Source organism: Musca vetustissima, unplaced genomic scaffold, assembly GCF_032173495.1.
Source record: "Musca vetustissima isolate MV318-11 ecotype Yass unplaced genomic scaffold, APGP_CSIRO_Mvet_v1 utg1456, whole genome shotgun sequence".
Taxonomy (NCBI): domain Eukaryota; kingdom Metazoa; phylum Arthropoda; class Insecta; order Diptera; family Muscidae; genus Musca; species Musca vetustissima.
Genome location: NW_026882470.1, coordinates 275370 through 300782, shown reverse-complemented (window position 1 = coordinate 300782; position 25413 = coordinate 275370). Strand labels below are relative to the sequence as shown.

The 25413-nt window shown below is 34.6% G+C and overlaps 2 protein-coding genes and 1 non-coding gene across 3 annotated transcripts in view; 1 reads left to right on the top strand and 2 right to left on the bottom strand.

Annotated features, from left to right (window-relative positions):
* The window catches only part of LOC133328935 (probable basic-leucine zipper transcription factor H), a 57164-nt gene extending 46122 nt beyond the window's left edge, over positions 1–11042 (bottom strand). Inside the window, exon 1 of the mRNA XM_061537442.1 lies at positions 11004–11042. Within this exon, the coding sequence (XP_061393426.1) occupies positions 11004–11027 (24 nt within the window). The 5' untranslated portion in view covers positions 11028–11042. The remainder of the gene's footprint in view (positions 1–11003) is intronic.
* A 2268-nt stretch (positions 11043–13310) lies between these two features.
* On the top strand, positions 13311–13393 carry Trnal-cag (transfer RNA leucine (anticodon CAG)). Its single transcript has one exon. It is a non-coding gene; the product is annotated as a tRNA-Leu (tRNA).
* A 1233-nt stretch (positions 13394–14626) lies between these two features.
* On the bottom strand, positions 14627–18887 carry LOC133328932 (uncharacterized). The gene is made up of 6 exons (XM_061537440.1): positions 18306–18887; positions 17401–18242; positions 16943–17171; positions 16639–16877; positions 16237–16462; positions 14627–15826 (listed from the first exon to the last, which is right to left on the bottom strand). Exons 1-6 carry the CDS (start codon positions 18885–18887, stop codon positions 14627–14629), a joined length of 3318 nt encoding a protein of 1105 aa, XP_061393424.1.
* Between the last annotated feature and the right edge of the window lie 6526 nt (positions 18888–25413).

Below are 25413 nucleotides of genomic sequence, written 5' to 3'. Positions count from 1 at the left end.
ATACGCTATGCCAAATTTCGTGCAAATCGAAAGATATATAGAGACTTTGGTGCACTATTTACATAAAATCGGAGGAGAATATATGGTGGAGCTATATCTAAATCTGAACCGATTTTCACGAATCTTACCACACATCATTCTAGACTCAATTCAGCACGCCGTGCCATGTTTCGTGAAAATCGAAAGATATTTAGGGACATTGGTGCACCATTTATCTTAAATCGGATGAAAATATATATGGGAGCTAAATCTAAATCTGAACCGATTTCCACGAATCTTACCACACATCATTCTAGATATAGATATATATAGGGACTTTGGTGCACCATTTACCTTAAATCGGACGAAAATATATAGGGGAGCTATATCTAAATATGATCCGATTTTCACGAAACTTAGCACACATCATTCCAGACTTTATTCAGTACGTTGTGCCAAATTTCGTGCAAATCGAAAGATATATAGGAACTTTGCTACACCATTTACCTTAAATCGGACGAAAATATATATGGGAGCTATATCTAAATATAAGCCGATTTTCACGAAACTTAGCACACATCATTGTATACTCAATTCAGCACGCCGTGCCAAATTTCGGAGGATATATAGGGATTTTGGTGCACCACTTACCTTAAATTGGACGAAAATATATATGGGAGCTATATCGAAATATGAGCCGATTTTCACGTAACTCAGCACACATCATTTTAGGCTTAATTCAGTACGTTGTGCCAAATTTCATGCATATATAAGGATATAAGGGACTATGGTGCACCTTTTACATAAAATCGGACGAAAATATATATGGGAGCTATATCTAAATATGAGCCGATTTTCACGAAATTTAACACACATTGTTCTAGACTTAATTCCGTGCGCTATGCAAAATTTCGAGCAAATCGAAGTAAATATAAGGACTTTGGTGCACTATTTACCTTAAATCGGACGAAAATATATATGGGAGCTATATCGAAATATGAGCCGATTTTCACGAAACTTAGCACACATCATTCTAGGCTTAATTCTGTACATTGTGCCAAATTGCGTGCAAATCGAAAGATATTTAGGGACTTTGGTGAACCATTTACCTTAAATCGGACAAAAATTTATATGGGAGCTATATCTAAATATGAGCCGGTTTTCACGAAACTTAGCACACATCATTCCAGGTTTAATTCAGTACGTTGTGCCAAATTTCGTGCAAATCGGAGGATATATAGGGACTTTGGTGCACCATTTACCTTAAATCGGACGAAAATATATATAGGGGAGCTATATCTAAATCTGAACCGATTTTTCCCAATTTCAATAGAGTTCGTCCTTGGGCCGAATAAGTGACCTATACCAAATTTCATCCAATTCGAATCATAAATGCGACCTGTACTTTGTTTGCAATTTAACATGGACAGACAGGCAGACGGACGGACATGCATAAATCGACTTAGAAAGTGATTCTATGCATATTCTCAAGAGGAACCATGTGTCTATCTCGTTTCCTTTTGCCTGTTACAAACATATGGACGAAGACATAATACCCTGTACCACCGTGTGGTGAAGGGTATAAAAATTCCTCGCCTTTAAAGACCTAGAACAAATATTTTAAAGACTTAGACAATAAAAAAAATCCACGCCTGTAGGTCAGTCATATAAAATTTCTTTTTAAAAAATTCTTGCCAGTAGTTGGACCTTGAAAAAATATTTCAAAAAAAACGAAAAATGTAAATATCTTCAAAAAAAAATTTTTTTTAAAAAATCCCAAGTTTTTCAGCAAAAGTCTTTGTAGTTTCAGTTAAGCTTTCGGCTTTATATTGAACTTGAATTAAACTGCACTTGAACTTGAGTTGTTGTTGCTATAACTCTTCATTTCATGTTGTTGTTGTAATTTTTTTATTCACTTCGCCGTTTGCATTAAAAGTTCACCGGAAAAAAATTAACATTGAATGTAATCAAGTTTTGTGTTTAAATTAAATTTTTGTTTCTTGTTGGTGTTGTTGTTGTTGTTGCTACAGCCGCTCAGACAGTAGCGGTGGCTGGCTGGCTGGTTTGGTTGCAGCATGTTACTTTAAATTCAATATTAATGCATGTTGTTGTTGGTGTCTCAATTTTGTTTTTCACAACAATTTCAAAATGTACAAGAGTAAAAAATAAAACAAAAAGAAAAGAAATACAAATGTTTAATACTTTCTAAACCAAGAAAATAAAACAAAAAATATATAAAACGTACAGACAACAACAACAGCAAATTATGGCCAACAACAAAGATAGCAATCATCATCATTGCTGGCTGATGAATATTATAGAGAGTCGGCAGCAGCAATGATTGCCGATGTTGCTGCTATTGCTTTACTTCAAATCTGATGGTTTTTTGTTACACTTAGCCTCTGGTTGAAGACAACAGAATGTGGATCAATCAAATGCCATACTTTGTCAAAGACTTCTTCTTTCTCAACGTAACTGATCTCTAGTTTATTTAAGTGCTCTGGCCATTTTGATCGAAATCTTTGCCAGATTTCTTTTAAGTCAGTCAATTGTCTTTAAAGTAGGGTTTTATGTTTCATGGCTCATTAAATTAGGGTTTACCTACAGCAAATTGACCGGCCAACAAAACAGAAACCACAACAACAACAATGAAGGTAAAGAAAACGAAAGCAACAACAGCTGGTCATCAGAGGAAGTTAACCGTTAAATGGGCCATAATCAGAAAAATTACAAAAGCAAAAAAAAACTCGGATATTCAAATCAGCTCCGAACAACAGTTATGATTTGCAATGAACATTTTTTTGTTATTGTATTATATTTTGGAACTTGGAAAAATTTAACACATCCATTAAAATGCTAATCAAATCAAAATTTTATTTTGTTGGTTTTATGAAAAATCCATTGAACCCAAAATCATCTTCGGATCATAATCACCTTCTACTCCTCATACTCTCATATGCCCCCTCAGGTATTAAACAGTATTTTTATGGCTCAACTGTAAGGCCCCGTTACTTGACGTTAATCACTGGTGATTAACGCTTTTTTAATTATCACCCCGACCCCAACCTCCTACTGCCATCATGTACAGCATCTACGTCATGTGGTTTAAAGATCAGTGATTCTTCTTTTTTTTTTTGTTCAACTCTAAAGAATGTTTTTCTATTTCAAAAGTCAGACACCAGAAGAAGAAGAAGCAGATGCTTTCGTCTGCCTTAGGCACTGACCAGGAAATCTCATCTAACACATCAAGAGATTAAAACCAACTGTGCTTAAGTGATAACCAATGAAATAATAAAAAAAACAAAACGCCGGACAAAAAGAGGTCATAACAAAAACGTTTAAGCTTTAAATATTTTCTTTAGACTTTCGAACGAAATAAAATAGAGATTTATGGAAAAATGTTTCTTTTTTTCATATTCAAGGTCAATAATGCACGCCTATGTAGATACCTAGAAAAATATTTTTAAAAAATGCACGCCTATGTTGAGAGCCTGAAAGATGTTTTTGAAAAATCCACGCCTGTGTAGAAACATAGAAAAATATTTTTAAAACAACGCCTGATGATAGACCAAAAAATATTTTAAAAAATCTACGCCTAATTGTAGACCTCAAAAAATATTTTGAAACCAGTGAGCGGAGGAATATAGTCGGACGGGCCGACCATAAGATACCCTACACAACTACCACGGAACACTAACTTTCTGCGTACTTTTATTCCGAGCCTAGAAAATATTTCGTGATATTTTCACCCTCTTAACCAATTAGAGGTCAACAGCACCTCTTCATTAAACCTCACCTCATAGGTCGACTTAAAAAAAAAACAAAAAAATATGTTTTTGGTACACTTCATCCCCAAATTATAATCTGATCATCACCGAAACATTTCGAAGCGATCAGCGCTATATATCCGCCATCCAGTGTGGTAATGGGTTACTAAATAATATCTGAATATGTAAGCACCTGTAAATATTTAAGTGTAACTCCCACATCGGACAATATAATTGGTATCGATTTATAGGTCAACCACTCCTCTTGGATATACTCACAACTTCTCGGGTCAATGTCCTTCAGGAGTAACTATATACGCCATAGAATACAAGTTTTGTCATTTTTCACACAAAAGTTAGGGTCCATTTGACCCGCTAAATATTGACCGATCAAAAACTGGCATGCTTATTCTTCGGCCCGATCCCCTTCTCCTGGGCCATAATTGGGGCCTCTGGAGCGACCAGAAAAACCAACAAAAATAAAGTGTTTGTCCATTTCGTCCCCTAAATATTAACCGATATTTACCAAAAACAATAGGGGTCTTCATTGGCCAGAACCCAACCTACATGCAAAAATTTCGTGAAAATTGGTCCATAACTGTGGCCCGTATCGTGTCTAGATCGACTCAGCTAGTCAAGATATGACGATCGGTATACTTAAAGGTGGGTCAAGGACCAATATTTCGCGGCGTTACAAACTTTTGGGTTTGCACAAAGTTACAATACCCTGACAACATAGTTGTGTAGTGTATAAAAATCACAACTTTTGCTAAGCAAAAAAAAAAAAAATATTTAAAAAAATCACGCTACAGGGGGTCTATAGATAACCCATAAAATATTTTTAAAAAGTCCAGCCCTATAGATAGACCTTAAAAATTATAAAAAAAAAATTTTATAGAAATCCACGCCTAATTGTAGACCCTAAAAAATATTTTTTATAAAATTCACGCCTAACTGTAGACCCTTAAAAACTATTTTTAAAAAACCCACGCCCAATTGAAGACCCTATGTAGAGACCCTGAAAAAAATTTTTAAAAATTTACTGAAGAAGAATAGACTTTAAAAAAAAGTTCCACTCCTAGAATTAAAAGCTAAAAAATATTTTTAAAGAGCCTCATCTCCTTAATAGGCCTTCTATCCACCCATAATTATTTCAAAATTGTGTCACATTTTTTTTATTTTTTCTCCTCGTTTGTTTTGCTCTATTAGTTGACATTTTAATGTAAATTGCTAAAGTAAAGAAGTTAGAAGAAAAAACAAAATAAACAAGAGAAATTTCTCTGTCTCATTATTGGCATTTTTTTGCAATAACGATTTTATGGTAGACTTATAGCCGGTCGATCCGGCAGGCCAGGCATGCTTTATGATTGCCTTTTGCCATTGTGATCAGCTGGGTAATTGACTACCAGGCACACACTTGTGCCAGTCATTATAGGCTGGCTGTTCTACTATTATTATTATTCTTCTTTTTTCAAAGTAGATTTTTTTCTTACAATAGAAAAAAATTTGTTTTCTAGTGAAAGAGTTGATCGGCCTCTGGCTTGGCTCTTGTCTTTGGTACATATAATTATGTAGTTATTGCTGATCCATTGTAGAGCAGAATAAATTGCTAAAAATTATATTTAATGAGACAAAAAAGAAAATGAAAAATCTCTCCTTTTTATGTTGTGGGAGAGGAGTGTGGGAGGAGAGAGAAAGGTTAGAGATTTTTAAATAAGATTTTGAGAGCAGGGCTGCCATATTTGCCGATTTATCGGCATTTTGACGATTTTTCACTCTAAAAATTGAAAATTCCGATTTTCCGATTTTTGCCTCAGAATTGCCGATATTTCAACAATCGACACAAATTGTCTAACTTTTTAATTTAATACGGCGTTACCATACAAACATATAAAATTGGCAGCTTTAAATCATTATAACTATCGGCGACTCGCCGCAGCCGTTTTCAATGGCTTAGATATCTGCATTTTTTGTCAGTATTGTACTCTGTCTAGTTTACATTTTACATCGAATAAGGCAAATCTTTAGACTCCGAGTTTAGGGAGTTAAACTTTCTGAATTTTGAAGAAATTTTTGAATATGCAGAATATAATTTAAAAAGTTTTTGGAAAAAAATTTCCGAAATTAAACGTGGGGACTCCAATTTAGCTTTTCCAGTTTTTTCTAAATTTGTACAAAGAATTATGGTTCTTCCCCACTCCACAGCAAATGTGGAACGAATTTTTTAGTCAGGTAAACCTTAACAAAACTAAAATTAGAAGCTCACTTTATAATGATTCATTGGAAGGTATTCTTCATTCTAAATATTACCTCAAACTAAATAATTCAAATTGTTTTAATGTCAAAATTGATAATGAATTACTAAAATTGTGTAATAAAAATATGTACTAGTTTGTAAGTTATTTTTATGATCTGAAAGATCTCACTAGTGTACATAATAATTACTATATTTTAGAAAAATCTACATTTTTTGTAGAAAAATGAATCTTTTATGTTATTTTTTTTTATACAGAATTGACTTTGTTATCTTTTTTTTAATGTAATAAACAATATTGATTTGTTATAAACCAAAAAAATATGAATTTACTTATAAATTATATGCTTCCGATTTTTTGCCGATTTTTAAAAATACAAATGCCGATTATGCCGATTTTTTTCTGAAAAATTGACGATTTTTTATGAAATTTAACTGGCAGCACTGTTTGAGAGGCAATGTGGAGAGCAATTTTTTTTATTTTTAGCAAGTCCTCAGAGTCGGAGTTTGATACTCATAGACTCAGAATGGACTATTGGAGGTATATTCATAAAATATCATGATAATAGGCTCTAAGTTGGGCTGCCTTTAAGAGACTCCCTTAAAATGTGAAACCCTCTATAAGGCTCCTATCAAAATCAAAGATCTTCTACAGACCTTTGAGGGAGTAGGTATGTATCCACGGTTTGTAGCAAAGATTGCTACTTTTTAAGGGATTTGGAAACGAAACCAATTTCTTCTTCTTGAGTTTATTGTAAATAAAAATAATTTTTATTTCAAAATTAATCTCAAATATTTCGAACTTTATACATTTTTTTTTAAACAATTTTAGGTTCTTTTAAAGTCATGAATTTCCCATTGTTTGTTTATCAACAGGTGCGTGATGAAAACTTCATAATACCCCCTTCTCCCCTCCACTTCTTTTTAAATCACCAGCAACCACTTGTTGTTGTTGGTTTTTTTGATTACATTTCCCACTCATATTCGTATGGTAATCACCTGCACGACGAACTTCAGCCACTACCACCACCATCATCATCACCTTAGTAATGCTGATTTAAATATGAAACCATGTTCTGAAAAGTACTAAAAATTGGGTTGCTGAACAGATTACAAACAAAAAAAAAAGAAAAACTCAAAAACAATAGCCGCCGTCCAAACAGACACCACCTGTATGTTGAAAAAATAAACAATAAAACCCTATCTTTTTACACTTTTCTTTCTCCATTTTTTTATTTTGACAAAAGAAATTTCATACCGTTGTATTTTATTTTCAGAAAAATACATAAAAAAGATACAATTCGAAATTGTAACCTTTTAAGCTTTCTGTAATGAAGAGAGGGAGGCAAACTGCAGTTAAGATAAAAAAAAAAATATTAAAAAACAAAAGCCCAACTTATTTAAAGTAAATCATTTGGAGCAGAAAGGCGTTCAGACACTTGGTAGGCTATGGGAGAAATGAAAACCCTTTCTAAGAGGCAAAGAAGAAAGGTGGGTGAATTGTAATTTTTTTTTATGATAACTCCTGAGGTTTGACAGGGAGAAGGTGTGAAAATTAAATATGGAAACTAAAGAGGAGCTTCTTTAAGATTTATTTTTTCTAGGCTGCCTAAGGCGTGGATTTAGAGGCTTTTTAGACCTTCTAGATATCATCAGGACCTCTTAGAAGTCTTATGGACCAACAAAAACTCCTCAGGACCTTCGGAATATCCGTATAGATATTCTTGATTGATGGATCTTGGCCTTCTAGAAGTCCAATTACCAACAAAAGTGTTCAGGACCTCACAGGAACCTTCTAGGTCTTTTAGATATATTCTCGGTCTTCAAGATATCTTCTGGCCTTGGGTCATATGAGAGGTTTTCTAAGCTTTCAAAAAGGCATTTTAGATATTTTCTGGGATTTCAAGAAATCTTCTGGTCCTGGAACCTTTGAGAGGTCTTCAAAGCTTTCAAGAAGACATCTGAAGCTCTGAACATTCTGCAGTACCTTTTTCTAGATCTTTCAGAAGTCTTCGGGATCTTTCGGATCTTCTATAAGTCTTCTGGAACTTTCAGATGCCTTTTATACCTTCTTGTTATCTTCTTTGCCTTCAAGAGATCTGTTGGACCTTCAAAGCGCCATCTGGACCGCCAAAATGTGGACCTTCGAGAGGTGTTCTAAACCATTTCGAGATTTCCAAGCTTTCAAGAAGACTTCAGAACCTATGGACCTTTTGGGGAATCTTTATCTAGACCTTCCAAAAGCCTTGGGGTCTTCAAGCAGTCTGTTGGATCTTCAATAAGTCTACTGGACCTCTGGAGGCCTTCTACAACTTCTAGTCATCTTCTGAGCCTTCAAGAAATCTTGTGGGCTGTCTTGAGGTTCTCAAAGCTACCAAAAAGACATCTGCACATTCTAGACCATAAAATAGCTTATTACATTTTAGGAAACCTATTTCTCGACCTTCTAGAAAACTTTGGTGTCTATTGGATGTTCAATAAGTTTTCTAAGACTTTAACCGATCTTCTGGGCTTTAAACAGTTCTCCTGGATCTTCAAGTAGTTTTCTAGATGGTTTCTGGATCTACACGAGGTCTTATGGCCTTTTTCATTAAACAAATTTTCTATTCACCAAGAGAGAGGATTTCTCCAGATCTTCTGCAACTTCAAAATATCTTCTACATTTTGAAAACTTCTGATATTCTTCTGTCATCAGAGCTTTTACAGATCTCCTGGACCTTATATATTTCTCCTGGAGTTTCGGGGCCTCGAAAGGACTTAACAAAGGACTTTTTAAACCTTCAAGAGGTTATTTTGGGCTTATAGATAAAAGTTATAAAAGTTTTTGAAAAGTTCTCCTGGATCTGCAAGAGATTTCCTCGACTTATAGATCATCTAGAGCGCTTCTGGGCCTTCATAAGGTCTTATGGATATTTGCCATGAGGTTCCCTACTTCGAGAGGTTTTTCGGCATTCTAGAGATTTTATATTCCTCAGGAGAGCCTTTACGATTTCTCCAGATCTTCTACAACTTCAATAGATGCCCTATATTTTGAAAACTTCTGGTATGCCTTCTATCATTTATGAATACAATTTTTCATTTTTCTTCTCACCCGGCCTATTCTGCCCTCATATTGCAAAATTTTTGTTTACATCCGCCCTAATGTTTGTTTTTTCATTTATGTACGAACGTGTATGTATGTAGGTCCATAGTTATGTCCATCATATTCGACCATAGAATAAGAGCAAATATTTAAAAGTTAGTCACTGGAACGAAGCTAAACTAAAAAAAACATAAAAACCTAACAACAATTCCGACTGTGGCAGCCAACACAGCTGCTGCTCATAATGGAGTGGATCTTCAGTGAAGCCAACCACGAACTAACTCATAGTGGTGGTAATGATGATGATGATGGACAATGGCCAGAGGAAACAAAATAAAGAAAAAAAACTGAATACAAACTAAACAGAAAACAAATGGGGGAGGGTGTCGGAATCGGAGTCGTGATGATCATCATTATGATCGTGGTGCCATGAAATGGTTAAAAAGAGAGAATGTTGTAGAGAAGTTATGAGAATAAGGAGGAGGTGGAGGAGGATGAATAGTAATGTAAAAAAGGGTCAATAAACAAAGAGGTGGCAATAATAAAAAATTATGTTTCAGTTTTTGGCCTACAATGAGTGGCTAGAAATTTCCAGTTATAGGCTGGGAAGGGGGTGTAAATAATCATCACGATCATTAAAAATAATTACCATAATAAAATTAAAGAACCTCTCTTCTACCACTACCTATAAATAAGGGGTAGAACTCTCCTCGACAATTTACAAGGGGTTGAGGAAAGAAAAAATATATAAAAAATATAAAAGGCTTTACAAAGGCCACTCATGGGAAGTTAGAAATACACCTATTTAACATTTTATATTTTTTCTCTATACCTCAAAGATACCTCTAATAACCCCTTCTATGTGTCTGAATGCCCACCAAACAATTTAATTTCTGGCCGAAACCAAAAAATGTAGAACTTCTCTTGACTCTTGATTTGAATTAATGAGGGGTGAGGTGCCGGCGAACTTCCTTTAACACCGACCGGAAATTAATTGTAATTGTATATCAAGGCAAAAATAAAAAAGGGAACACCGTCTGGTTAAAAAATTAAAAGACGAAAACGCAAACAACAAAAATGCAGGTACAGGTGTTATTGTCACATTTTTAACGGCGTTAATGGCTCTTTTGGCAATGCTCAGTTGTCATTTGAGAAGGCAATGTTACTCCTCCGTTGTTGTTGTTGTTGCTGCATATGGGGGAGAAATGTCTAATGTATTTGTGTGATGATAGAACAATGAGTTATTACTTTTGTTGGTGTTTGCTGTTAACATCACTCAATGTTTCCCCCAACACCAACAACAACAAAACACAATTTCAAGGTTTTCTTGGTAACACCAAAAAAAAAAAGAACAACGACGAAAAAATAACAAATAACCGAACGCCATATGTCAAAAAGCGTATCATTAAAAAACCAAACAAGAGCACGCACACACAACAGCACAACAGGAGAGAACAGTAACAGCAACAGGTGTCAATGGCAGGCAGGCAGCAGCAGGCAATGCTCTGAGTGCAATAACGGTAACAATTAAAAACAAAATAAAAAAATAATAGCAACAAGTACAACAATTACATTAGGCGAAGAGGCCATCATTATTACTGAGAGGCAGAGATGGGGGAGAGGCCAAAGCAAGGGATTAAGAACAATTGGGGTTTTATAAAGAAGAATAAGAAAAAAGAAGAAGAGTCATCTTATGCCACTACTGTTACATGCAATATGTAACAAACAAAAACAACACAACTGCATCATCATCATGATTGACTTCATTTTTTCTTGCAGATCATTTCCGTTGGTTGTTCATTAGGTAAGCAGGCACAAACAAAACTGCAACAACAATTTCTAATCAGCAACGCGAGTTCCTTTCTGAGAGTTGATATTACAAGAAAGGTAAAAGGAGAAGAAGAAGAAATAAAAAACTTACCTCGTTAACTGCAGTTTGTCGCATTGTTGGGGTTGTTGTTGCAATTGTGATGGAGCCTTACAAAAGCAAATGTAATGCAGTTGTTGTTTTAAAAACTGGAATGTAGCCTTGAAAGGTTTTTATATACGTTGGTCGAGCCGGGCTTATGTAGTATGTTCGTTGGTTGTTTTTGTTTTTTTTTTTTTAATCCACTTGGAAGTATAACTGGAAATACAGATTTTTTACTCTCTCACTGAAATGAACTTTGCAAAGAAACAGGATTTTTCCTTGATATTTTTTGCTTCTTTTCGTTTAAGTTGTGTATTATTTTTCTTTTACTTGAATGTAACTGTCGTTGTGCGTTTTTTAAGTTAAATTTTTTTTATTTTCCTTTAATTTTTTTTTAAATTACACAAATATTTTTTTCATAAAATTCAAAATGATCATACAAACAAACAACTCTAGACAACAATAATAATATTTAATTTTTTTCTACTTTCGTTCGTGTTTTAAAAGCGCAACTTTAACGTTTGACTGCTCACCGTCGACTGTTATTGTTTGAATGTTTTTAACTGTTAAACTGTCGTCCAACGAACCAACCAACGGCCAAAGAAATAAACGCCAACATTCGCTCACACAACTGATGTTTGCCGAAGTCGCTCACGAGAGCCACAACATAAAAATAGCTGTCGGCAGCAGCATTGTAATGGAGATTATTGGGGAGAGAGATAAATAAGGCATTAATGGAGAGAGGATTTTAGATGTAATAAATAGGGATGGATGCCTATGGCTCAGAAGGGGATAAATTTGGTACCTATTAATAATGGAGATCTGCTTCTTCTTGTAAAATTATAGGAGACCCATAGAGACCATAAGAAATTCTCACATTTTTATAGGAAACCCATATGAATTCCCACATTAATGGAGGATACCTACTTAATGTCTCTTGGGAGATCCGTTGAAGGTTTCACATCTTTATAAGAGACCAATAGAAGGCATTTTAATATTATAAAAGACCTCCTTATTATAATAGGAGATCTAAATAAGGACCCCAATTTTCATAAGAAACCTATTGAGTCCTATACATGGTTTTCTTTTTATATGAGACCTATAGATTATTTTCTTTTGTTGCAGGTTATTCGAAGAGGTCTTTGATTTATATATGAATTATATCATTATAGGAGACCTAAAGAAAGTCTCTAATTTTTATAGGAACCCTAAAGATGGTCTGTTAGCATTATAGGAGGCCTTTGAAGGTGCCTTAACTTTATAGCAAGCGTATAGAAAGTTTCCTATAATTATTGGTAAAAGGTATTTTGTTATAGGAGACCTATAGATGGTTTTCTTTTATTGCATAGACCTTTTATTGCAGGACACCTGTACAAGGTCTCTTATTTTTCTAGGAGTCCATCTATACGCATTCAATTATTATAGGAGACCCATGTATCTTATTTTTATAGGAGCTATTATAGAGGTCTCTTATTATTATAGGATAACTAAAGGAGGTTTCTTATTATTACAGGAAGGAATTGAAGGTATATATTTATATTATAGCAGACCTCTAGAAGGTATATTAAAATTATAGTAAATTTATAAAAGTATCCAATTTTATAGGAAACATATTGAGACCTATACAAGATCTTCTATTTCATTTAGAGACCTATAGATAGTTTCCTATTATTATAAGAGACCTGAAGAATGTGTTTTATTATAGGAGACCTAAAGAAATTATCTTATAATTATAGGAGACCTAAATAAGGTATCTTATATTTATAGGACACCTAAAGAAGGTAGTTTATTATTATAGGAAACCTAAAGAAAGTTTATAATTATTATATGAGACCTAAATTAGGTATCTTATATTTATAGGGCACCTAAATAAAGACTCTTATTATATTTTTGGAAAACCTATACCCCTATATAGGACCTATGGGGGACCTTCAGAAGGACTTCTATTAATATAAGGGACATATAGACGGTCTTCCTTTAATATATGAAATTCTCCGGTCTCTTATTAATTTAGGAGACCTATAGCGATTCTCCTATAAGTATACCGGATCTGTGGAGGGTCTCCTAATAACATAGGAGTCTTATAAGAAGACCAATCAGCATTTTTTCTAGTTGATTGAATTTTAATTTCCATATTAAAACTAAAATTTTTTTAACATTTCTCACTTAAAATATTTTTCCACTCTCTAATGACCCACCACTGCCAAATGAGGGTTAAATTTTGCCATATGTTCTAAGAGAGTAAACAGAGAGCACACACAATGCCATGGCATTGGTGTTTTGGAAACAAAACCAACATTTGCCAGCCAGCTGGCATGTGTCAGGATGGCCGAGTGGTCTAAGGCGCTGCGTTCAGGTCGCAGTCTACTCTGTAGGCGTGGGTTCGAATCCCACTTCTGACAAAGAATTTTTTTGTAATAAATTTTTAATACAAAGTTGATTATTGTTGGTTTTTTTCTGACAGAGAATTTTTTAACATTTTAATAAAAATTTATTGGTTGTGGGTTTTTGAATCTCTTTGGGCATTTTTGCTAGTTTGTCATATATGAAAATAAATTAAAATAAAAAAATCTATTTGCTTATAATTATTGTTATACCTCGTCCCCAAAGAAATTAAAATATATCTGATTTATTTTTCAAATCTTTTTTAATAATATTCTATAAGCATAGAGTTTTTTTATTCCAAAAAAATTATATGTGTATGTTGTATAGCTATAATAATAATATTTAAAAAAATATACAAAGTATTGCAACATTGTTTTCTTTTTTTAATTGCAACAAATAATCAAAATATTTTGTTGTTCGGTAGAATTTTTTTCATGGTTATCAAATTTTGTTGTGTTGTAAATCATTATCATTGAAATCGTGTTTTAAAAATATTTAAACAAAACCACAGGGTTACAAATAATTGTTTTTTTATTATTAATTTTCAACCACGTGGTACTCTTCTTTTCAGGTTAAATGTAATTTTATTTTTTTGTTGTTGCTGTGTGTGTGATATTACCTTATGCTACCTTTTTTATGCTAATTATATTCTATAAAAAAAGAAAACAAAATTTTGTAAAATGTAATCTCCCTTCTATCGAAATTGCATCCATTATCCATTTACAATTTGTTTTAAAATCGCAATTTTTGGGTCATAGGAAGTGGTGAGGGAGTTAATATTTACTTATTTTATTTCTTTAAAATCTAAGTTATCCTTAAAAACCTACACAAGGGGGTATGGTCCTTACCTCCTTTTGAAAATGAAAATAATAAAAATATTTTATTTAAAAAAAAAAAATCCTTTAGAATTTTTTTCTTCTTCTTCTCTTTGTTTTCCGTTATTACAATGTTCATTTCTTCAGTCAAATATTACACATGATTTCAAAAATAAAAAAAATATTTGTTTACATTACAAAAAAAAATTCCAAGTTATTCACAATAGTGGTGTCCTTCTTGGGTTTCCCTCTGTCTCACTCTCCCTCGTTCTCTGCGTCATAATGTTTAACTTCACTTCCCGCCTTTGTGGAAGTATTGTAATTCCTTTAAAAGGTAATTTAAAAAACAAATATCATACATACACTTTTCTAAGTGTACATGTGGTTGGGCATTTACTAAATCCTTCCTTCATTTCGTCCCTTCACTTCTTCACTTTAGTCCACCAATTGTTGTTTACATGTCACATGATAGGGCACCTTAACAATTGTAAATTTCGTATTGGGCAAATTCTCTGCCAAAATGGTCTCCACCTTGTCCAAGGGTAAAATTTCAATTTGTGGCACATCTCCATTGTTTTCCTCTCCCGACGTGTCGGCATTGTGGGCCTTCAGTTCCTCTTCATCTTCATCATTGGGCGGTGCACCCGGCACAGGTTTCAGAACTGGTATACACTCATCGAAGTGGTGTTTTTCCTTTTTGGTGGACTCTTCACATTGATCCACATAGAGGGCGGTGACACGCAATAGCTCTACGGTGACACACCAGGTGAACACCCGCAGTGTATCGGCCACTTGCTGGACGGCACTTAACACAATTTGATTTGTGGTCGCCGATTGGGAAATATAGGTGGGAATGATCAACAATTTGGTAATGTTTGTACACAGGCTCAACTTTTCATCGAAGCCGGGTTTGATGTCGAAATTTACCAATTCCAATTGTTGCAGTTGCACCAGGCGGGCCACTGAATCAAGAATTTCCAATGTGCAGACATTTGTCACCGAGCCGTTTTCCAAACGCAACCTCTGTAAATTAATGAGTTTGGGTAGAACGGCCTCAGCAAAGGTGGAATCAAAATCACCACATTCTCCCAGTTCCAGGGAACGCAGCGTTTTCAATTCTCCCAAAATTTCAACACTCTTCTCACCCAAACCCTTTATGGAGGTCAGCGAGAGATGGGTCAATTTGCTGAGTGTGGCCAGGGGAGCCAGATCACCAGCCAATACACCCGATTCACAGGTCCTTAAACGTAATTCTTCCAACGAATTGAGACGTGAGATATTTTCCAAATTTATGGTATCATCATTAATGGCCAAGGCATTGATAATACGTAAATTACGATTAGATTGGAAAAGACTTTCGACGACGCGTGCGGAACAACGGCAAAGATATATACTTTCCAGGGAGCAGACAGTGCCAATATTTTCACAGAAATCATTCCACAGATCTTCACTACGGCCACTGGGTTGTAACATTTTACGTAAATCCAAATGTTTGGTTTCACCACGGCGCAATGCGGCGGCAAAACCTGACCAGCTGCATACCTTGGAATTTTTCATGCGTACAGTTTTCCACAAGGAGGTGTCCTTGGCCGCTAGATTCCATAATTTACAAACAGCTGCGGCACGAGGTCGTTCCTGGAAGGTGAAAAATATAATTTATAATACAAATTGTTCGTATTTTATATTGATTTTAAAAAAAGGGTTTCCAAAGAGAGGTGTTATTTTGGATTATCAATTTTTTCTTTACTCCCCCTCGTAGGAAATCTGGGTTATTTGGCAAATTTTCTATATGCTTGACCACATATCGGTCGTTTGGAAATATTTTACTGACGGTGTATGGCCCTTTAAATTTCGAGAATTAGCTTCGTAGCGACATTTTTAATGTTCGTAGTCATTAATCCCCAACGCTGAACGTGCTTACTCTATGACCCTTTTCTTCCGCCTTTTTCTATTTTTGCACCTTTGCGATGATAGCCTCTGCTTTAGCTCTTATATCCTTGATATCCATAACACCTCTCCTTGGAAAAATCCCCTTATATACTTACATGTATTTTCAAATATTTCATAATACACAGCAACGAATCATAGGCATATGAAACATTGGCAAAGAAATTGGTGGCAAAGATTTTACTCGAATGATCCACCGGTGCAGCAGCTACTTGAGAATTATGAGAATTATAACCATCAAGGGAATTGTTTGATTGTTTGCGATTTTTCCTGATGCTTTCGTTTATCTGTTTCAAATCATTTTCAATATCATTGTTGACTTGCCTAAACAAGGAGAAGAAAAAAAAACACATATTAAAATTAGTTTTCAAAATCAATTCCAAAAAATATTCATGAAAGCCTAAACAAAACATGCCCCTAAAATATAAATATGTTCGCTCTGCTCTCGCTTTTTTAGTTAATGTAAAAAGGAAACCTCTGCAATACTTTACAAAACTCACTCGTTGGGTGGCAGTGTCAATGGCTTGGCAACCATAACATATTTCTTGCCCTTGACCACCGCTATTGTCTGGGGATATTTGTTTTCCTGGCGCATTTTGGCATTCACTGGCCCGGGTTTTGGCGGTTTATTTGAGGCCGGTGACCCTGAGGCGGCAGTTCCCGATGTCAGCGGCGTTGCCCCAGTCGTATTGTTGTGATTACTTGATTTTGTTGTGGTTACAGTTTTCGGGCTGCAAGCCTTTGAAAAAAAGAAATTTTCAAAATAAACTATGAATTGACAACAAAAATTCATTTCAAATGCACCTCACAAATATATTCCCGACCATTGGTGCTAGATGTGGTCCTATAGTCACTGTTCTGACGATCAATGGCCACACATTCATGATGATAAAGGCAAAAACATTTTGTACACTGCAATTGCGGCAATTGGCCGGTGGCCTTGGCACAACCAATGTTGCAGGTTTCCTTAGAGGTCGAATTTTTGCCACCCTCGTTGTTTGGTTTGCCAACTAAAGATGTTGATGACGAGGATCTATATAAAAGAGAAGATAACATATTTGTTGTTGTTGTTGGCAAATTTTGTTTTAGCATCTAAAGGACCTTTTTTGGGGGAGACACAAAAAAATAAAGCAATAACGAGAGCGAGCTAAACAAGAATTTTTCAACTAGTTCATGAGGAGGGGTTTGGGGATAGGATACCACAAATGTCTACTACATATACAAAAACATCAAAAAAATATCAATAAAAATGTTTTACTTACTTTTTCAGTTTACTATTCTTCGAGGAATGATGACTGCTGGCATTATGACCGCCCGTTGCCGCCGAGGCATTATCATGTTTCCTGCTAACCGGTGTAGATGTCATATTTTGTTGTACATGATGATGATGTGATGAAGCCGACGACGAATGCCTTCCTGGATTACCAGAACTACTTAGCAGAGCAGCATTATTAACTTTCAAAGCCTTGCTGGGTGTCCAGCCTTGCGGTGGTGGACTGGCTCCCTTGGGACCCTTGGGTTTCGACACACGTTTGCCTACAATGGGTGGTGAGGGAGCCGCTGCCAATGTAGCTGTGGCCACTGATGATCGCGATGAGGGTTTGGCGCTACGCACAATTTCAAATTCGGGACCCGCACCCAATGGCTCCTTGGCAAAACTAAAATGATCTATGGTAAGATCGCCCTCCAATAGCGGGATAATTTCATTTCGAGCCCTTAACTTCTTGCCAGCTGGACTAATGAAATATACATCGGCTTTATCCTTACTGGCTTCTATATTGGCACGCCACACCAATTCTCTTTTCCAGCCAAAATCAAAGGGTTTCTTATAAAATTCATCCTGGGGAGATAAAGGTTTTTTCGGTACCACCGGGGGAGGTTGTACAACTGGTTTCATTTCTACATCTTGGCCACCATTTGTTTCCTCACCATCGGCCACAATATGGGGTTTGGGTGGTGTTTTCTGGGCAGCAGCAGGCTTGGTTGTGGGTGACGACTGCAAGGCCGGAGATTTTGGAGATTTTGCTTTTTGACTGTGAGGGGATTTTGAAGATGAGCGTGAGGCAGTTTGCACCGGTGACTGAGCAGATTTTTGTGGTGGTGTCTGCAATAGAATTTAAAAAATAATTATTTCAAATTAAATTTTTTTCACATCAAATTTTCTTACCTTCTTAACCGATTTAGGTGATTCCACAGCTTCAGCTTTAACCTGAGTTCCCACCTCCTCCTCCTCCTGTTCCTCTTTTCCCACCTCCTCTGGCTTTACCAATTCCGCCTCTCCACTCAGCTCATCGAAACCCAAAAGACAATCCTCTGATCCCGATCTCCTCACCTCATAACGTTTACGTTTCAAGGCCACTGTTTCATACTCATCCAAACCATCATTTGCCGTGCCGTCTTCTTCCAAGGGTGTAGACAATAATTTACGCCTTATGGCAGCTCTGGTTGCACCATCATCTGCTTCTTCTTCTTCCTCGCCTTCCGAACCAGAAACTTCTAATTTAAATGGTGTAGCCGATTCATTGTGTGTAACCGCATCGGTTGTTCCTCCTGGTGGTTCTTCTTTGTCATTTTTTAGTTTGGCACGTTTTTGCTTGATTAGCGAACTTGTTGGTGTATTTTGTTCCCGTTCGCCGCCACTTTCGTCAGCCGCACCAAGTACAGTCTGGTCTTCGTTAACTGCTGTGGCCGTAACATTTGTTGCTGCCGTTGGCTTTTCGGCCATAACTATGGCATCGTCCACCTCCATTCTGATATGTTGAAAACTTTGTTTTCGTTTGGGTGAAATTTTTGCAAAATTATTTTCCCACTTGTCTATAGCAGAAATTCTCAACGTCGTTGACTGTTGCTGCTCTGGTCCAAACGATGGGACGACAGGGGCACAGACAATGTACGCCTCCGTTCAATACAGCAGCCAACAACTGGTATAGCAAAAAGAAGAAAATTAATTGCAAATAAATATTTTAGTCTGCTTCCAATTTTAGGGACCACTTACCTTTGTTTATCTTTAAAAATCTGTCTTATTCCAGCAGAGCAGCCGTTCTTTTATGCCTTTTCTTTTTGTCTAAAAGAGGAGCTGTGTGTGATGTGTTGTGTGTGTGCCGTCGTCGTACGCGCGTTTTTGACGTTTTCGTTGTTTCGGTATACTCGACACTAAAAAGTGAGGTTAGTTTTGCGATGTCAACGGAGGAAGAAGAAGAAAATTGTTTTTGCTTTGTTGCTGTTGTTGTTTTTTTAGATTGTTTGTTTCTGCTTTCGTAATTATCTTCGTTTATGTTTTGCTTTTTGTATTTTTTATTTTTATACACAAATCCCGCTTTGATTTGATTGGCAATCAATTACAAGAACACTTTTGCACAAATATGGCAAATTTTTAATATTTTTTGTTGCAAATTAACAAACTTAATTAATATTTCCGATTATTTGATTTAAAATGCGATGATTTATTGTTAATAAGTTGAAAATCTTTTCCGTAATTGAAATCTGTTGTGAGTTGTCAATTTGTTGGCGTCTTTTTCAATTGACTGCAAACGAAATGAAAAACGTTCCAGCTGTTAAAAGGGGACGACAGAGAAAAAATATCCGATAAAGAAGCAACACAAAGAGGAACCAGAAGAAATTAATAAAATTTACGAATGAGGTGTGATGGACACTCCGCTTAAGTAGCGTATTCTGGAGAAATAGCGATTGTAGAGAATTGCTAATTAGGGTTAAGAAGGTCGACTGTTGAATAACCAATGGGAAAAGGAAATAATCGATTGTTTTATGTTATTGATGGGGAAAAGTCGATCTAAGAATCTCTAATATATTTTAAATGATGGGAAATTAATGTTTAAATGGAAGATAAATTAAATAGGCCATCTGAAATTAATAAAATGTAGCACAAGAAATAATTCATTTAAATTCGCCAAAATATTCTTGGTACTCAAAAAACGTTTCAACGCCAAAATAAAAAAATCAAAGGCAAAGTCAAGAAAACTTAGACTACTAAATTATTCTTAAATGGACTGATAACAAATTTTCCTTTTATAATTACGGAAAAAATAGTAGAATCTAGTAGATTTTTGCAGTACGCTACCTGTTCATATGGTTGTAGCTGCAAACCTGTACAAAAAAATAACATTTGGTATGTTCCCGTACTCAAAAAGTGGGTTTCAAAGGATAAATGGAAAACAATTTCGATTACTAGAAGATTCTTCCAGGTTCTGAAAGAGAGCAACAATAGACCACAAAAAACATTTAGAAATAAAATTCAAAATATCTCACAAACATATATTTTCAATCATTGGTGCTAGATGTACTCCTATAGTCACTATTATGACGATCAATGTTCACACATTTATGATGATAAAGGCCCACCCAATAAATTTTTAATCACGACACGATTTTTATATCGAGATACCAAATCCCAGCTGTTTTGACTAGAACTAAAATTACATAAAGTTTATTTGTCAGCGGTTATTTATTTAATCAATAATACATTTTTTCACTCAATAATTTAATAATTTTGATATGTTTAAAAATGCATAAAAACATTTACACAAAAATAAAATTTTTGTGTAACTCCAACTTTTTATTGATGAAGTTATAATTGACAACCTAAACGGTGATTAAGTTACAAAACACGTGTGATGAAAATGTAACTAAAGCAAAAAGTTTTTTTTTTAATTACTCTTCCCCTTTGATTTTAGTATTAGTTTTCATACAAATAAATACATAAAATCGGTTAAAAATTGCCTTAAATTTCCATTAAGTGCGACAAATAAGCATAAAACGTCATTACATTACTGTTTACTAACGTACTGTTGCCTACGTTACTTTGCCACTAACTTCGTGTGCATGAAAGGCAACAACTGTCTTTGATGACATTTAAAACTGGCAATGTCATCTCTCAGCGTATACCAGCTGGCGGTTAATATTTTTGTTTGGTGATTTTGTAAAATTAAAAGCTGTATGTTTAAATGATTTTATAAATTTATAAAGAAAATAATGAATAAATATATAAATATTATAATAAATAAATAAAAAAATATAAATAATATAATAATACAATTAAATAGTAAATTATAACATTATTTGATTTCCTCATGAAATATGGATTATGAGACAATGTGGTATAACAAAGAGAGCGAGAATAGGGGTAAGGTGAGAGAGAGAGAGAAAAAAATTGATATTTCTACGAAGGAAATGGTACTTATTGGTTTATGGATTCAAACAATTCCTTCCCAGGAAATTTGTAAAAAAGGGAGAAAATATTAAAGAAGGCTTGGAATAGTGTCTGTTGTTTCTACTTAAGGTTAACATTAACGGTTACCCGAACATTGAAGTTTAAAGGTAAGTCAGTCCTTGAGAAAAGCCACAGAGAAAGTTGTAAGTAAAGAAATGCTACACAGTGATTGTTTTAAAATAATAAAAAAGTGTAAATAATTAAATTAATATATAAAAATTTAAATTTTTTTTTTGAAATTAGCTATAATTCTGAATGTTTCTTTTCTCTTTCATAGGTTGTGGCAAAAAAAGGGGCCAAATTGAAAGCTGTCGAGTAAAGAAAGGGAACCTCTATTGAAAAGATTCATATATGTTTTCTAGACTATGATGATATAAAGGCCAAATAAAAGTTGGTAACTTTTAGAATGTTATTCCATTTACCTTATAACACTGAGTTCGTCTGAACATAATCTCGAATTTAGATGAATTTCAAACAATCATTGGAGAAAAATTTGACGCAATCATAGTACGCAAACTCTTAGCTCTCTATCAGTCTGTTCCCCTACTATATGAAAACAATTTTGATAAAGTTGTGGCTCTGACGATAACTGAAGAAACACTGAGTTCGTCTGAAAATAATCGTTAACTTAGATGAAATAAAAAAACCTCCTTGGAGAAAATTATGCCGAAATAATACGAAGGAACTCTGCTTTCTCTTGGTCTGTTCCCCCAACTCAAAAAGTGGTATCCAGGGAGTGGTACTAGGGATGTTGGCATCATAGCATATGGTTATGGGATGGACAACTAGATGCTTTGTGATCATACAGACAGTCTTTATATCAAAATAAAAAAATTGGTTATGTCTGAATATGAATTTCAATTATGCACCGAGAAGCTAAATTATAAGTATACTTTGGCCATATGAACAAAAATCTCCACCTGGTTTTAATTCGTTGTCATAGGACTCAAGCTCCAGCTGTCTATTATATTTAGCTTTTCATCTTCCAGGATTATTGGTATCATTGCGTATTTATTGGATGGAGAACTATATGCGCTGGAATGGTGGATCCAGTCTTTATATTAACATAGGGGAAATTGGGTTTGTTCTGAATATAATTTTGAATTATGATTTAAAATTTTCATTATTTTTTTCAGATGATATGCACTGAAACGATAAAGTAGGAGTGGCCATAGGAACAAAAAAAACTGTGACCGGTTTTAAATTGTTGTCATAAAAATTAAGCTTTTGGCTGCTATCATATTTAGTTTCACATCCACCAGGGGTATTGTACCATTACGTCTAGTTTTTGGATTTAGAACTGGATGCTTTCGGTTCGAACAGCCAGTTTTATATCAAAATAAGGAACATTGGGTTTGTTGGAATAAAATTTCGAGTTATGATTTAAACATGACTTTATTTTTTTCAGGTGATAGGAACAAAAAAAATCTCTGCCCAATTTTAATTCGTCATTGGACTCAAGCTCTTGGCAGTCAATCATATCTAGTCTACCAGAGGTAGATGCGTCTAGTTATTGGATTTAGAACTATATGCTTTCAGATTGTCCAGCCAGTCTTTTTTTTATCAAAATAAGGAAAATTCCAATTGGATTATAATTTTAAATTATGATTTAAGTATTGCTCTTTTTTTGCAGATGATATACACCAAGAATCTAACGTAGGAGTGTACTGAGGCCATAGGTACAAAAATTCGCTGCTCGGTTTTAATTTGCTGTCATAGGACTGAAATTCTTAGCGGTCTATCCATCTACCATAGATGTTGGTATCATTGCGTCTAGTGATTGGATGGAGAAATGTATGCTTTCGGTTCGTGTAGCCAGTAAAAAATAGATTTGTATGAACATAATTTTTAATTTGAATTTAATCAGTGCCTTATTTTTTTTCAGATTATGTGCCTGAGAAGCTAAATTGGCAATATAACATAAGCATTAGAACATAAAATTATTGCCTGGTTTTAATTTGTCGGCTATTTTCAAGGGATTTGATAAACATGGATGCATTAAGTATTGCATTTAATAATTGATATATGACCCCTTCCAATTTTTATCTATAATTTCCAGATGTAAATATTTCAAACAGATATCCATTGATTTCCTGCCAGAACTATCACTACTAGCAGCAGCAAATCGATTAACAATAATGCAATATGTTACAATAATTTGTTGTAACTCTCACACATTTATCTATGAATGTCGCTCCCTTCCCATTAACAGTTAGCACGACGTTTGTGGGACTAAAACAGCAGGCAGGCATCAGGCAATCAACAAAGTTTACACAGATAGAACTCTGATTGTACATCTATTTTTAGAAATTACAACCACTATATATAAATTTGTTTGCACTTTGCAAGTTTTTTCGTTTTGCGAAAAGAGATCTGTAGAGAAGGAGATCGGGTGAGTGCAATTAAGCTTGCCGTTTGTTTGTTTGGCTTAGTAAGAAGCTTGGCTTGTCCCGCTGCAGCAAATAGCGGCGGGTATGAGTGTTTCATTTGTTCGTACGCTCGTTCTTCGTTCTAATGACTGTTGTTGTATACAATTGCGCGCTTTTTTATTTAAACAGGGATTTCACACGCCCCCGAACAACTTGTCTGCTATTATTATTAATATTACAAATTTGTTGTATTTTTTATTTATGCATTAATTTTATTTTTCAGTTTTTTTGCTATTTTAGAAATGTAATGAATGAGTCAAAGGCTTCAAGAGCGTTTCGAAATTAATGAATTGAAATATTGTGTAGAAGAAGAGGTGAAGGTGATGGTGACAGAAAACAGAAACTGTATAAGAAAATTAAATAAACACAAATTAATAAAAATAATAATAACAATATATTTGTCATGCAGGAGCATGACAATGTAGCGGTATTAATGAATTGCCCACAAAATTGTAAAAGAGGTTCTCTCCCCTATCATAAATCGATTAACATTAATTAAATCTGTATTTTTTCTATTTAGCCAAGTTATGCAATGCTAATCGCACAACCTGTGTTGGCCATGAACAAAGATAGAAATCTTGCGGGGGTTCTGCTGCTGGCTCATAAAAATGTCATTAAAATTATAAATACAATTTTTTGTTGCTGTTGTTTTTTTTAAGAAAAAAACACAGCAAATCGTAAAACTGCAATCATTTGGCGAATGTAAATTAGTGAAAAGACAATGAGGGGGCCTTATATAATTTCCCTTCTGGGTAATGCAAATAAAAAATAAACAATTGCGCCTCTAAAATGTTTTGGAACGGAAATGCCTTTTGCCTTGTAGGTATTTTTTTATAATTTTTTTGAAAAGTGGTGATAGTTATGAAACCTAATCAATAGTTGGTGTTATCTCTTGCTCATTTGTTGTGCTCACATAGTCATCGGGCCAAATAGTCATCATCATCATCAGCACCAAGAGATCAGGCATGAGTTATACGTAGCCAATCAACACTTTTCATTTTTTTCCAATATTTGTGCTTGAATGTAAATACAACTGACCCCCCTTGTTTTAAATACAACAAAGCTAGCCGATCCGTAGTTGTTGTTTTTTTTCTAATTTAATAGCCTGTCATAAACAAAGTTTTACAATTATAGCATTTCTACTATTATTTTTTATTGATTAAAACCAGCAATCGGTGATTAAGATCAAAACATCATCAAATTGCTCATATAATTTCTATGATTATATAAATATTCATTAGATCCTCCGGCCATTTAGTGAGCAATGATAATAATCAAGTGCATTGCAAGTCGCAGAAATAGATAGACACATGCTAAGGTGTGAACAATTGTTAGATATGTGTGTGACGAAATGGCATGAAATTGAAGTAAGGAAAATAAAAAAAAATTAGATTTGAAGTCGGGTTGGGTGGGTTCAGAGCCTCAGGAACTTAGAGAGATTTTTTATCATTTTTTGTTTGTTTTGAGGTTATTGTAAATTTAAGAAAAAATTGGTTTAATCGATCATTGCCAATGAATATCATAAGGGATTGACTTTAAAAAAATATTCTTTCAAAAAATCCACGCCTCTAATATACCTCAAAAAATATTTTTTAAAAAAACCCCTTTTTTAAAGGTCC

Bases quoted from the DNA above. Each gene is read 5' to 3' on its own strand.
- LOC133328932 (XM_061537440.1), bottom strand. From the start codon at position 18,887: ATGGAGGTGGACGATGCCATAGTTATGGCCGAAAAGCCAACGGCAGCA. The intron at 16,463-16,638 runs GTGAGTTTTGTA...CTCCTTGTTTAG, and splicing joins TTGACACTGCCACCCAACGA to GCAAGTCAACAATGATATTG. The intron at 15,827-16,236 runs GTAAGTATATAA...TTCACCTTCCAG, and splicing joins TGAAATATTTGAAAATACAT to GAACGACCTCGTGCCGCAGC.